The sequence below is a fragment of the Crinia signifera genome, chromosome 4 (assembly GCF_055691185.1).
Source record: "Crinia signifera chromosome 4, ASM5569118v1, whole genome shotgun sequence".
Classification (NCBI taxonomy): Eukaryota; Metazoa; Chordata; class Amphibia; order Anura; family Myobatrachidae; genus Crinia; species Crinia signifera.
This window is the reverse complement of record NC_139220.1, coordinates 139,343,309-139,359,297: the sequence shown is the minus strand read 5'-3', so window position 1 is coordinate 139,359,297 and position 15,989 is coordinate 139,343,309. Positions and strand designations below refer to the sequence as shown.

Below are 15,989 nucleotides of genomic sequence, written 5' to 3'. Positions count from 1 at the left end.
TTGTGCTTCAGAGCGAGGGCAAACATAAAGGAAAACATCTCAAGCACTGCTCTGGAAAACAATCTACAGTGTAAAGACCCCAATGCATTAGACCGGCTTGCGGTGAGCAGTGTGCGGCGCACGTTCACCACCTGCCACTCCCCGCTCCCCGAACCCCCCATTGGATACGATACATGGCTGGTTCTTAGCTCCCACGATGTGCCACTGATGGCTGCACATAAGATCCAACTTTCCAACTCTGATCTGATGCATATGGGATTGGACATCGGATCTGATTGTATGTCATACACTTGCGATGTGGGCTGATTTCTCTGCCCCATCTGCCAGAATCGGGAGAAATCAGGCCCAAATCGCATCACGTATTGGGGCATTTACAGTATGTATGAGTATCCTTTGCAAATCTTTTAAGACAAGTTTTCAGATTCAATCTTGTATTTTAAGTTTAACCATGCTATAAATAATAGTACAGTATGTGCAACTTCCAGAATGTTTGATTGCAAGCTTATGCTTAGACAGTCCAAAACAGATTAGGGTTTTAATGTGATCTACTGTATGGTTCATTTCTTTTTGGTATTCAGAATAATAGACATATTTCTTTTTTTTTCCTCCATGATTTTTTGCTTCTACTGAAAATCCTTCTTGAGCAGTTAAAAATAAGAACAATATTTTAAGAGACAATACACACAGTACATATAATATACTGTATACTGTATATAATATACTGTATATACTCAAGTATTAGCCGATCCGAATATAAGCCGAGGCACCTAATTTTACAACAAAAAACTGGGAAAACTCATTGACTGAAGTGGGACCCTCACTCGAGTATAAGCCGAGGGGGGCTTTTTCAGCATACAAAATGGTCTGAAAAAGTAGGCTTATTCTCGAGTATATATGGTACTTAAAACCAAATTAGTGCTCCAATTTTAATTGTACTGAACCTGTATGCATGGGCAATAAAAAGCACATCAGTCTCAAAACCGTTTTCGTTGAATTGATCGAAACAAAGATAAATCTCCTTTTTAAACTATGGTGGTAATAATTTATTAGTGGAGCTAAGCTCCTAAACAATGCATACAGTTCAAAGCTATATATGATGAGATAATTACAAAGTTCTAATGATTTCAGTAGATGCCATGCACTTATGATCTAATCTCACACACACAATACGGGGGGGGCAGTATTGATATCATAAGTGTACGTTAAATCATAGGATGCAGTTGAGTGATAAAAGTAGTTTTTTTATACAATCTTCCAATTAAAGCGATAATTCAATTGTTGGTGGTAATTAACCATGGGTTATGCTAGCACTTATAGGGGATTTACGGATCACTTATAAGCCCCCTGTTTTCCTGATCACTGCCCAGGAACTTATCATGATCATATGTTTTTGTCTTAAAACTGGATATTTTTTGTGAGAAAAAAATGGGCTACAATAAAATTGCCCGGGGAAAAAAAAGGGCAAAACAATTGCAGAAAAATACATTTTTTTTTGTCACTGAAAATAATTGGGGCTAATTGAATTCTCTGTAAAACACTGTATTATGAAACTAACGCTGGCTACACTAACGTAGGCAACAAGAACCACAGATTTGGTCATTTGGTATGTATTAAAGTCAGAAAGATATTCTAAATAAAACAATGGTTTCACAGGAAAACAAGTAAAAGCACGAAAGGTAACTTTTACCTTGAAAAAAACATGTTCTCTAAGCTAATAGCAGCATATTCTTTCTATGGAGATTTTGTGAGATGGACCGACTGTACACTTTGACATACAAAATAGGAAAAACAAAACTTCAGCATACATCGCCATCACAATTCTGTAATATGTCAAATGCAAAACCCAAACTCATGTTATGTGCAAACACGTCCTATCTTAGAATGAGATGTGCTGCCAAACAAGAACCCAGTGCAAATGCTGCCACATGTAAAGAGCCTTAATAACTGAAAACATATTGTTAGCATTTCCCTACACTTAAGAATGATGGGAACAAGTGATAGCAAAAACATTTATTGAAGCATTTGTCACTGGGGCTTTTCATAACTCCATGATGTGGGCCATACAGCTACATCCAGTTTTCCTGTTCTGCAGATGATACAAATCCCCAACTCGTCCATTTTAATAATTTTTAAGTCAGAATTGGTGAATGAAGGATTTGCATACAGTATGTTATATTTTGCAGATGACTCACCCGAGCCAAACCACAATATAGGGAACTGACCTGATAGCCCTAATAACAGAGATAAAAGGCTATTATTTCTATACAAGAAAAGTTGAAAATGGCTTATAATTTGGGAGCTGGAATTATTTTCAGGATTATTCCTAATTTACAGTACATTTAAACATATACACCTACTACATATGGTATTTTGAAATGTATTCAACTCAGTATTAACAATTAAGGTTATTAATGAATTAATGATTTACTGAAGCTTTGACAAATTAATTGAAACTGCCTTTACAAGGGCAGATCCAGTTACTCTGGCAAAGCTCTAAGCAACTTGCTCTGGATATGCTTCAATAACCCATACAGGGTCTGGTGAGAACAGTTACGGTAGCTTGCCATTGCCTGCACAAACTGGCAGATCGTGACTCTGCTGTCCTGACAATGCCTGCTAGGCAAAATACTGCCATCCAGACCCATTTTGCACTACACAGATGAGGAATCCAGGGTCACCAACAAGAATTATACAGGATACCGAATTAATAGCAAATACTGAATACAGGATACCGAAAAAATTATAAGAGGACACCTATTGGACACCCAGTGAAGGATCGGAACAGAAGCAATCAAAAACCAGAACAGGCAGAGTATAATACCTGCAGATGTGTCTCCTCATCAGATGCAGCAATTATTACTGACTAATATTTCAACTGGATCTATAAGTTCCCTACAATCCATATGCAATTGTGGGCTGTAGTACTGTATGCTTGGCCTGATTCAGATTTGTTAGGAAAGCAAAAAAAAAAAAAAAAAAAAAAACAGGCAACTGGGCAAAACCATGTTGGGGCAGATTTAACATGTGAAGAGAGAGTTAGATTTAGATGGGGTGTGTTCAAACTTAAATCTAAATTGCAGTGTAAAAATAAAGTAGCCAGTATTTACCTTGCACAAAAAAATATCGCCCACCTAAATCTAATGCTGTGTACACAGGGTGAGATTTTGACTATATAGTCAAAATCGAATGGATATCGAATGGTTTTCAGCCTCATTTGATCCTGATGCGCTCTCCCATTTAGTGTAAATTGAACACTAAAACAGACTGTGCAGGTAAAGGGCCCCATACATCAGCAATTAATTGTGACAATCCTCAGATCTGGAGAGGATTGTCACAATTAATCTTTAATGTGTGGGCTCCCCCTTTTGGCAATCCCAATCAACAATTAATAGGGATCGCCAATTGATTGCTGAATCAGATTTTTAAACATGTTTAATAATCTGGTATTATCTGCGGTTGTTTTTTATATGTGTGGGCGTTCCCGTTTCGTCTTCTATTTACATTATTAAAAGAAGTAACATCTGAAATGACAATCGATTGAGGTGATGTATGGGCACTTTCCAGACATGAAGATGCAATATTTAGATGGGAAAAAATCTGCCGATCACTGAAATAAATCTGTAATGTGTGGGCAAGTCAAATAGATTGTAGAAACCATTTATCTGGCCAAAAAATCACTGGATCTGGAAAACCATTAATTGTGATTGCTGATGTATGGGGCCCATAAGAATATATAGTAGTACAGATCTGTACTATATAGTCCAAATTGAATGCATTTTCCTTGCCAAAGACCAGTGCTGGAACTTGAACAACACAATGCCAGCAACTGAATCCCAAATGTCAGCATCATGAACGTAAGTATAAATGGGCTGGTTAGAGTAAGGCTGAGGGGGAAAGGGTGGTTTAGGCAGTATAGGGAAGGTTGCGGTTGGTGGAGGTGGTTAGGGGTAGGCTGTGGGGGTAGGGGGTGGGTTGCAGGTAGAGAGGGTTAGGGTCTTCTGGCTGCCGGCATCGCAAATGTCGTAATGTCAAAACCAGGGGTGGGCACGGGGTGCTACCCAGTACCGGCATAACAAATACCCCCGAACTGTGTAATGCACATGTGCACACATGTAAGTGGCGGGGGCATGGCCTCTGCCGCCTCGCCACAGCTGATTCCCTTCGGAGGGGAGCGCATTGCGCGTCTCTGCTTCCCCTACCTATGTCACGGTGACTGGGCTGTCACAGCTGAGCACAGGAACCACACTCTAATCATGATAAGAGGGGGAGCTACTAGTGGGCACTATAGCTGCTGCTGGAGTATCATTGCTTGGCATAAGGGGGGGGGGAGTAGGTGGAGGGAGGGGGTTATCCCGTGTGTTTGCTGCTTTCAGAGCACTGTCGGGGCATATCTGGCACTGGAGGCATACTTAGCACTGTGGTGGCATATTTGTGTGGCACTGTGGGGGCATATGATATCTGGCACTGGGTCTAGTGAGAACAGTTACTGTAGTTTGCTCATGCCTGCACAAACTGGCAGATCGTGACTCTGCTGTCCTGACAATGCACAGGTTACTGCAAATGGCCTACAAGGCCAATATATATGCAGATAGCCTAAAGCTAAGTGTACACTGGCAAATGTTTTTTGTCGGGACGACAATTGATTTTTACAATTGGACATATTGTATGGCAAGATTATTTAAAGTGCACACACACTGGCTGATATGTGGAGATTGTGGCTTAGGACCAAATATTGACACTGTTTGTGTTCATGTCCATGATTTTCCCAATTTATCAGCAAAACTCTGAAATGTTACGACCGATGTTATGGCCGATTATTGCAAAATTGGCCCAATAATTGCATAGCATTTGCTTAGCTTTAGAATCAAGCAAGGATTCCTTTCCAACTCAGCCTCACTCATGGGTGTGTAAACTCGGGACCTGATTTAAGGTTCCAAGTACCCTAGGCTAATACACATGTACAGTAGTTCCCCTTATTATTTTTACTATTACCAGTTATTTATATAGCGCACACATATTCCGCAGCGCTTTACAGAGATTATTTGAACATTCACATCAGTCCCTGCCCCAGTGGAGCTTACAATCTATATTACCTATCACACATATTCATTATAAGGTTTATTTTGTTGGGAGCCAATTTGAACAGAGGACCGATGGTGATTCTGTTCATGTGCATGTGCACCCACAGTGAAAATCACCCTACACAGCAAGCGGGGGGCGGAGAAGGGTGGGGGCTCCGGGCAGACCCATTAGCATATGCCCAGTCTTATGCTAATTAGGCCGTGACGCGGGTGCGGGGGCATGCAGCAGCAGCAGCTGACATCAGTTTAGAGACACCATAGAAGTGTCTCTGAACTGCCAGCGCTGGAGAAATCATTCGATGGTCGCCGACCATTGAATGATTTCTCCCTACCTGCAAATGGATGATTATGTAAATCATCCATTCGCAGACGTGGGGAGGGGTCACGCGTGCGATGGGGGGCGGCAATGCGGGCGGCGTCTGACGCTGACGCTGTAGCACAATTTATTTATTAATGGTTTCTTATATAGCGCACCATATTCCGTTGCGCTTTACAAAAGGAAACAGTGATACAACAAACAGGGTATTTACAGACCGACAAAAGGTAGGAGGGCCCTGCTCGCAAGCTTACAATCTATAGTGATAACTAACAAGCATTGAATAAATGAGACCTTCATTGTATTCCTCCACTGTCACCTGCAAGGCAGTCCTGGCCCACAGTCCAGGCACTGGTCAAACCGTTCACTACTGTCTAGCTAACAAATCATGTGACTCTCTCAGTACTCACAGGCTGATAAAGGCCATATTCTGAGTGCTGTTACAAAAAGTAATCTGTATCACTGTACTGGTCTTGGTGCAATCTTTTTAATATCAGATATTAAAATACTTCTGGTCAGAACAAATTTAGCAAATGTATTTTTCTTTGTTTGTGTTTAAGATACAAATCCAATTACTGCCAACAGTCCTACAAGTTCTCTTACCTGTCTACATCTACAGCAACATCATGGACCCCTCTGTGAATGACATCACGAGACATTGCAGTATCTGGTATCCGGTTAAGACTTCTCGTGTACAGGTTGAGCCCACCATCCGTTAAATAGCTAATAAAAACAAAACAGAAATAAATAATTACAATATATTCTCTTTTCTTTTTGTGTCACAAACATCTGCTACAATAATCAAAGCCATATTGAAATGTTATTGACTCAATTAGAAAATCAGAAAAAACATTTTTGACGTAAACAGCTGTTCTGTGCCAATGACAATGGAATATTACCTATATGACATCAAAGTTTTGACCATGATCCTCTGTGGCTGCTTCTGACTTACAGGTAGTAACGCTCCTAGAGGTAAATGTAAGCAGATCCTAGATCCCTAGGATCTGTGCAGGCTTCTACACACTGTGGAGGTCCCACCATTTGGCAGCAGGGCTGGATATCTCAGGGAGTCGGGCCCATTGGGAATAATCACTCCTACAGCCAAGCAGTACAGGTATATACAGGTATAAAATGTTTCTGTTGTTTTTATGATTAGTAATCATATTGTTCTTGTACTCTATAGGTCCCTTTCAAACCCATTTATGTCCAATTTTAGTGGCTGCCATGACACATTGGAATTTGAAAAATTACATTGGAACCAATTGATAAAAAAAACAGCCCTAGACTGTTAACCCATTTATTACTTACAAGGTCATATGGATTGGTCCTATCTGGCCTGTGTAGGACTCTAATGGTTACTTGTCAAAACAAAAACAAATTCTGCAACTTCTCCCTAAAGGAGCCAGAATCATATAAAAAAACTTGTGAACTTTTTTATAAATTAATTTGGCCTCTATGATTGGTCAGACCATAGAAGCTGCCACACTGTCCAATCAAAGTCACCTCATCGATAGTGCTTTGATGTTGTATTGTGTTCTGAAGTGTAAATTCTCAGTGTGTAATGCACTAGAGAGCACAAAAGGGCTACTTAGCTAACAGCCCCCATACACTCTGACTGAATAGAGTCCTTCTCTACCTGAGGATTCATTCATCCATGTTGCCTTAGGACACCTGAATTACAGTTTGTCGGCCCACCTGCTACATAATTCTATTTGGTAAATGTTTCATCTTAGGAAGTACTGGAGTTCTGCCATTAAGTTTCAGCATTTAGATATTATACTCTACATATGTGTACGTTATAATTGTTTAGTTCTCCAGTAGACTTCTGAATTTTAAGGGGCTCTCCTGGATGTCGACAAAAGTGGCCTCCAATGCGCTAAAGAAACATCAGAGATTTATTTTTATATGTACTAAATTGTAACTGCTGGCACACCTCACAGACAGCGCAGTACCCACCCTCTTCTGCATCATGTACATGGATGTTGCTTTGCAGTCTCAATACTTTTTAAGAATCGGTAAGTATGCAAATGCTCTATCTAGTTCTATTTATGACATTTTTACTTTCTTATCTAAATTGTGCAGACTTTCAAATTATTAATCTCTCTTCCAACCATTACCTTATCCTTCCATCCTATTCTGCAAATGTAAATCCCACTCTAACAAATTATAGTCTTTGTCATCTTCTACATTTTTGTTCCTTTTTTTTAGAAGCAATTGTAGGATTTCTTACTGTGCTCTTCCTAAAATTCTTAAATGGTTTGTCAGGAATTGCGGCACACACACAACTCTTCCTGGCGCATTGGTGTATTCTGCACTGCCAGTGGCTGCAGTCACTGGCATGATGTCCCTGTGCCACCTTTGCTGTCACCTTGCTGCTATTCGGCATTCCCCGCTGATGCCATGCTGCATTGGTGCCGCCATGACACCCGGTGTCAGCTAACTCTCGAGGACCTATCCAAAGCTTCCAAGAACTGTCACATGACCCAGGTCTATTCCCAGAAGTGTAAACATTTGTGCCCAATCCAATACTCAGTTACTGGGCTATAAGAAAAGATCCCACAAGTCCACAGTGCCTTAAACAAATGACTGTATCCTGAGAGACTCTCCAGAGACTTCATTTTAGCCTCCAGGCACATTACCTACTACTTGTGCAAAACCTGTGTCCTGATGCCAGATACACTACTGCTGCTTACCATCTCCATTATTTCTTCTGAGGCATCTGCTGCTAGGCCCAGGATTCCTCTGCACAGGATCACCACCGGTTTCCAGACCGATAACCACCAAAAACAGTTCCCAGACCAATAACATCACCAACCCTACCCTGGCCAATAACCATCACCATTAGTTCCCAGTCTGACATTGGTTCCCAGATTGATAACCATCACCATCTATTCCCAAACCAACCATAGGTTCCCAGGTCGATAGCCACTGCCATTGGTTCCCAGACCAACCATCGGATTCCAAGTCCATAGCAATTGCGATCAGTTACCAGACAGACAATCAGTTCACAGGCCAATATTCTACAGCATCGGTTCCCAGGCTTATATATTTCTGACCATCGGTTCTCAGACTGACCCCAGCTACTCTGTGAACCCAGCTACAGTATTACCATTACTCTCTCATCTCTACCAGTAACTCCAGTATCAAGTACATCTGAGACACACAGCTTGGTGCAAGGAGACCCAGACAGCCCCCCCCCCCCCCCCCCTCTCAGTGGCAGTGGGCAAAGGCAGGTCCTTCCTGCCCATGTGCTAGTGGTTGAGCCCTGGGGAGGATGTGGCGGCTGCTGGGACATCAACAGGAGAAGCCAGAACGTGTGCCAGGCCGTAGATGGAAATAAGGGACATCTCTGCTTACTTTGCACTGAAATTCTGATTACACCACCCTGAGAATCTGAACACAGCAGCTACATATTGTGATGCATTTCAGCCATGGGGCAGGGGTGCCACTGGAGAGGTCATCATAACCTTCACCACGGAAACCCGCTCTGTAAATACAGGTAGCACTAAGCAGTGAACAGCACTGTTTACTGCAAAGCAGAGCTTTACTCTGTTCTCTGAGTAGTCCACTAGTGCTGCAACTAGTGGTCTACTCACCACTTGTCCTGCCCTTTATCTTCAATATTCTCTCCCTCTCTGTTCCTGTGTTCTAGTGCTAATTCCACTATACAGTACTTCACTCTCTTACAGTAAGTTGAAATAAATAAAGATTTGGATAAGCAGAACACATAAAGGAAAACATTTAACTTATTTCAGTTCTGATGCGTACATATTTTTTAATGCTAATGTTATGGAAAGCTGAACAATTCTCAGTGGGGTTGAGGCTAATTTGTTTTTAAATCCAAATCATCTATGTTTATCACATTAAAACAGCCAAGAAATTGTTTTAATTAAGTGATATTATAAATAAATGGATGGATTAAAAATATAGACTAAGAGCCAATAAGGACTTGCAAATCTAAGAGGATGAATGTTTAAAGCATGGTAATTCCTCTTTACCGAGCTAAGACATTGACAGTAAATTATCAGAAAAAAATGACTGCGATGCCAGAAAATCTGCAATGGTGTCCAGGGAAGCATTAAAGTGACGGGGGGATTAGCTGAGCATCATTCCAAGGTTCTAAGCTTGAAAGAAGCCATTCACATGTGCAATATTCAGCAATGTTTTTACAGACTGTCTAATTCCCTGAATATTATTTACTATTATTAATTACTGGGCCATAAAATGTTAATTACTGTATTTCCCATTTGAAAGTATCATTTTTTTATGTAATAATAATGTTTATATATCTTACATAAATATTTTATCAAAATGACTTCTTCCTTAGTTAAACAGACCTTTGACAAGGCCAAACTCTGTTGGTACAATCTAGGCTCCATGATATTGGCACAACATATTCCCAGGTTCCTCATGTGAAATGCTTCAGAGCATGTGGGGTGTTGCTCTACCCTTGGTCTAAATAAGTACTGAGCTACAGTTAGTTCAAGTATCAATATAATGCTAGTAGCTCCACTGTCCACTCAGTACGACCTGTGTAGTAGAGTTGTCCTCAGATGTGACCCAATTGATGATATGTTACCCAGTCTTAGTGTTCATTCTAGCACCCGCCTTCTTTGAAAACCGATTGCAGTTCCCTGCTTGGGGTGTCGCTGTCTGCTGTGGTGTTTCTAGCACAGGTCTGGTTTGCATATCAGTGCTGATATACAGACCACACTGTGCTAGAAGCACTACAGCAGACAGCGACACCCCAGGCAGGGAAGAAGAACTGCATGGGTTTTCCAAGATGGCGGGTGCTAGAATGAACACTACAGTCTTTTGGTGATCAAAATCCCCACTGAATTTAGTCAATGCAATAAGTATGCTGGAACATATTAGAGGTACATTCTCCATAGCAATCCGTAGCACATCATTTACTATCATTTAATGGAAAAGACTGCGATACTGAGGCTGTCTCTTCAAACAACAAAAAGCTCTTTCATCACTTTCACATTATTAGCCTTAGAATAAATTAAGCTATGTGCATGTATTTGCACACGGTTTTGTCCAGCTAAGAAGGAATTTGCCTCTAAGAGTGAACTACAGTAGAATAAGGCCCATAGTATCACTGTGTTCACACATTCTATGATCACACAGAATGGACTTTATTTAACTGGTTTCCAGGGTAAATATTCCATAAGAACACTCTTCTGTTATACCATCCAGTTTTGCCATGGGCAATATCTGGGTCACTTTTTCTAGTTTTAATTACAAAAGGGTCTTGGAGAAAATATAATATGCAAATTAGGGGGTGCTCACTCCAACCACATCTAAATTAGACCGTGTCAAGAGGTGTGAGGCAAAACACAGAAAGGAGACAAACTCCTTTAGGACTAGTATATTTTGAAGTAAAACTTAGGAACATTAATGTTTACTCAAAACAGCTTGTGTAAGGGGCATCGAGCATATAATGATCACTGTACACGAAGTGAGCCTTGTTGCATTACAACCTGTACCTTTATATTGAAGTTAATTATAATCTCATTTTAGAATTGCAACTGTTGTTCATTTATACTAGTTACACAACTTAGGCAACGCCAATAGAATCACTTACCCACTGTTAATATCATCAGCTCTCAAGCTCTTTCCAAGAATGTCGCCATCACTCATGTAACCTCCTACATCTAAATCCGAAGACAAGTCAAGGTCATGGTTTCCCTTTTCACAGATGTCAACTTGCGATAGGTTTCCAAATCGAGATACTGCAGCACGGCGAAGAGGAGTGGTATACATGAAGCGCGATGGATCTGTATGAATGAGGCGTCCAGTATTACTTCGAGGATAAGAGCCAACAAAAGAAGGGGCATCTCCTGCCTGGAGCCTTGGGCTAGACTGTCCAAGTCTCCATGTTACTGTAGATGACCGACTTGTCAAGCTTGGTAGACTTCTCCCACTTACTTCTGTTGTCACTGTGCTATCAAAAGTTGTCTCAAGTGTGCTAAAGAGAAAACACAGAAACCGAATAACTACATACTGTACAGTATGTGCAAATCAGCAGGGTTTTTCTTTTAGAATAATTGTTGTGTGCATGTTTTGGACATTTTAGTTGGTCATCAAAGTCATCTTTATACCTACATATGAAGTTATTACCAGTACTTTGCAAATATAGGTATAATATGAATAGTTTAAAATAGTCATATTTGTAAACTCTAAATAAATTGGTCAGGAAGGAGAACAGGGTGGGAGTACAAAGTTGTAGTTATCCAGAGTGCTTATAAGTTTGAAGACCATGTATTTTCTTCAAGGTGATTTAACCCTTTGAGTGCCAAGTGAATTTGTTAAAATAGGTGTGAAAATTGCCAAGCAAACATTTTTATTCGTCATAATGATCTGCCATGTTTACCTTAGATAGAAAATATAATCTTTTTTTACCCAACATTTTGTTTTTCTATTTATATAACAAATGTGAGTGACGCTGGCATTTTTAGCAGATATTTTGCATACGTATCTCTCACAGAGATGTTGGCACTCAAAGGGTTAAGTATCAAGTGTTAAGAAAAGGGAAGGGGAGTGGAAGCAAGATAGAAAATTTTAAATATATCAAGGGCTTTATTAACAAGGTACAGGTGGGAAACATTACCTACAGAAAGAGAAGCAACACATAACACAAGGACATTCACTGAAACTGGAGGGAGGTAGGTTTAGGGGGAAATTAGTGGACAAGGGGGAAAGCCACCCATCAGAGTTGGTAGAGGCTAAAACAGTTAAGCTGTGTACACACGGGGGCGATAGGGGCTGAAATCGCTGGATATATGGTCGCAGGCGACCATATTGCCAGTGATGGGAGTGTGCCCCGGCGATAGATCGCCGGGTGCGCACTCCCGTTTTCAGCCCCGTTCTAATCGCTGGTTGCAGGAGCTTGCTCCTGGGACCAGCTGATTACCTCTGCGGCACCGCCGGCAGAGGTTCCCTTTCATCAGCGACCATCTCTGGTCGCTGATGAAAAGGAGAAACTGAGCAATATATCTCCCCCGTGTGTACGGGGCTTAAGACAATATAAATATTCTTAGGCTAGACATAAGGATATCCTTTACAAACAAACTAAAGATCTAATAGGTAATGAGTTAAAAATAAGGTTAAAAAAAGAGACACAATACAGCAGATGTGCAAAGTAGGTCTTATCTGATGTGCTTCTACCTTTATATCAACAGAATAATTTTTTTTTTTTTAGAAATGGCTCTGAGGGTTGGAGCTATGACTTTCTGCATGCTGGCCAGCCGTGCCCTGTGCGGAGCAGCACCAGTATATGAGAGACAACAGTTGCAGTTTTGCTTTTTTTTATCACAACTGCAACTGAAGCTGAATTAGGCCCACAGTCTCAAACTTGGATAGTGCTCTTCTAGTACTGTAGAGCACTTGGATAGTGCTCTACAGTTATATGGGTGTAACCCACGTACTGTACCTCATGATATATGGAAAGACAGCTTTGTGAATATAGTTAACATTTACAAATAAAAGTTTTGGGAAATCCTCACGGACCAAGTTTAATAGATATGTGCAGGGCTTAAAGTGGTCATACAAAGGTAGGGGAACTCATTTCTCTATGCCACCTAATAACCCCCCCTCCCCTACCCCCATTAGGCAGAGACAGGGCCAGTGGTAGGGTTTTGGCATCCCCCTGCAAACTAGCTTTTCTGTGAGAATTACTGTGCAGGGCCAATGTGTAGGTTAAAATGTTCCACCTCACTATGGGCCTTATTCTGGTTGGTGCGGGCGGGCCGTACGCGTACGTTCCGGGGTTTTTAACGATCTGCGCATGCGTACCGTCTCCAATGCGCAGGCGCGAACACTCCACAACGCTTACGGACGGGTCTCTCCGTGCGAAAAAACCTGTACGCGAGAGTACGGTCATTGGGGGCGGCATAGGGGCGTGTTGAGGGGAGCGGCCGAAATAATGAGGGAAAATGGGCGTAAACATGGGCGTACACGGGGGTGTGCACCAAAAATGAACGGTGCTACTACCGCTCGATCGGTGAAAGCACCGTTCATTTCGGACACAAAACAGGCGGCCGCCAACCGCCACCTCAGACCACCCCTACAGATACCGCATGACAGCGTGCGCCTGGGTTTGCTAATTAACGCTGATTACTACTCAAACACATACACTTGAATGTAATAAGCAATGCTGCAGTCTATTAAGTCCAAACCATGATTTCACTACCTGCAAGCCACACACAGCACTCAAACACATTGGAAGCTTATCTTTCTATACTTCTCGACATTTAAAGGTTTGTTTAATTTAAGGTAAGAATCTTTGTAAGACCTGCTTATATATGCTAAGGTAGGTATTTGTTAAACAGTTATACACATTCACTACGTGCTTTCATAGACTTTACACAGTAGCACACTCAATCTACACAAGTCGACATGTGTCAACGTGTTCACTCTAATACAAACATAGGTTTTGTATTTATGATACAATAACATAAACCACATCTAACACCTACAAAGGATGTTTCAGCAATGTTTTAAGCCCATGCCCACTATTTTGTACACAATTAGAATAATTAATTAATTGTCTTCATTATAGTTGAAAGGCAAGATTTGCAGGTCCATATATGTGAAGGGTATGCCAGCGTGCACGGACGTACGCTCACTCTCATGAGCGGTGACATACGCTGAGTTTTCCATTGTAAACAATAGAGACCCATCCGTGCACGGTGGCGTATGCTCAGATAGCCGCAAGAAGTCTGTGGGAAGACGGACGAGAGACGTCCGTAAACGGTGGCGTACGCTCTGTTGTACGCCAGTTGTCGGAGTGTAAGGGCTGGTCCGTCCGTGTACGTTGGCGTACGCTCAATTGTACGCCACTCCCCTTCGACGTTGTTTCTGGCCGTACGTATGCGGCTGATTTGTGGGTGGACTTAACCTCAACGGCCGCGTACGGAGAGCGTACGTTAATATGGAACGTACGCACGTTTGGCCGCACCGATCAGAATAACCCCCTATCAGAGGTGGTGGAACTCAGTTCCACCCCGATCCCCATCCCTTTAACCCCTGGCTATGGAGAACCTTTTCTGGGAGCTTTTTCATTTTATGAGATTAGCTCGCAACCAAGAAAAGATAAAGAGTATCGGTGAGAGAGGACATCAGGGACAGTACATAGACATGCAGTAGAAGCAGTTTTTAAGAGTATCGATCCTTATATGAGCTCAAAGGAAACTACAGATCTCCACATACACCTACTATAGCTTAAAGCATGGTACTATTTAGGTACTCTGCCACAGGCATAGATCCCCGGACATTTGAACTTTTTTTGTGTATGCAAAATTTAGGTGCATACAAAGTCAGGGATATGGTTTGCATACAGGCAGGGTTGGTAACCCAGTCAGAAGACTGGCACCGGGATCCCAATTGTCAGCATCCATATCGTAAGCATGCTAGTTTGTGTTATGATTAGCTGTGGTGGGGGGGAGGTTTCGGGTTAGGCTGCGGTATGGTAATGTTAGGGTTAGGCACTAAGGGGTGTACAGTATATAAAAGGTATCATAATAAATATGCAGAAGGCATGCCTATTTTCTGTATGCAACTATGGCTTCATCTGCATATCAATTGCTATGATGCATTTTGGATGCAGATACTGGTGTTGTCTCACACAGACTATAGTCATGCCACATATCATTTTAATCTGCATACGCTGCTTGTGTGTTTTATTCACATAGCAATGCAAATATGATGCATGTTTCAGCAAAAAAAGAACACTCAATGCTGCACGGGACCTATCAACTCACTCACGCCTGGCATATCTTATTGCAGGGCAAATTGAGGTGAGATGAATAAGGACGAATCTGTATATACATTAAATGCATAAATATGCAGTACTGCATGTTTCACCTACCTGTGTCTTATTTGAGTCCCATGTAAACTAGACATACAGTGCTGTAGTACCTTCTAGATTTTGCCTAGCCAAACTGGGCTATTGGGAAAATTTTAGGATAGGTGTATGTGTGAACACATCTGTTTAAAGATTTTAAAAGTGTTAGCAGGCCCTATAAAAAGCCACCCTGCATTATAAATAAAGTGGCCCCATGCTAAATCTCTGACAAATACACACAATCAGGAAAAATAATGACCATACATGACAATGACCTAACAGACAGCATAATACTGTAAGACATAAAGGGGGAAATTTACTAAGATGTGTATTCTACTTTACATGTGATGTTGTTATGGGCAACCAATCACATCCTGTCTACTATCTTCTAGCGCAGGGCTGGGCAACACCGGCCTTTCAGATGTTAATGGACTACACATCCCAGGATGCTTTGCATTAGTTTTGCTATGTGGCCATGCTGAAACTGATGCAAGGCATGCTGGGATGTGTAGTTCATCAACATCTGGAGGGCCGGTGTTGCCCAGCCCTGTTCTAGCGGGTGCTAAATAAATAAGAACTAGATTCTGATTGGTTGCACATAGCAACATCACATGTGAAGTAGAATACACATCTTAGTAAATGTCCCCCATTGAATAGGTATTGTAAAGAACACGTAGGAGCCAAGAGACAAAGAAGGTGGATGAGGTACTGTAAAGCAGACACAAAAATTGCTCACAAGAAT

At 41.5% G+C, this 15,989-nt stretch overlaps 1 protein-coding gene across 18 annotated transcripts in view; it reads right to left on the bottom strand.

Annotated features, from left to right (window-relative positions):
* Positions 1-15,989, bottom strand: part of NAV3 (neuron navigator 3) — a 582,637-nt gene that overhangs the window by 112,132 nt on the left and 454,516 nt on the right. For all 18 annotated transcript variants that reach the window (XM_083182606.1, XM_083182597.1, XM_083182601.1 and 15 more), the window contains 2 exons: positions 10,988-11,371; positions 6,001-6,120 (listed from right to left, as the gene is read on the bottom strand). In XM_083182606.1, the coding sequence (XP_083038732.1) occupies positions 6,001-6,120; positions 10,988-11,371 (504 nt within the window). The remainder of the gene's footprint in view (positions 1-6,000; positions 6,121-10,987; positions 11,372-15,989) is intronic.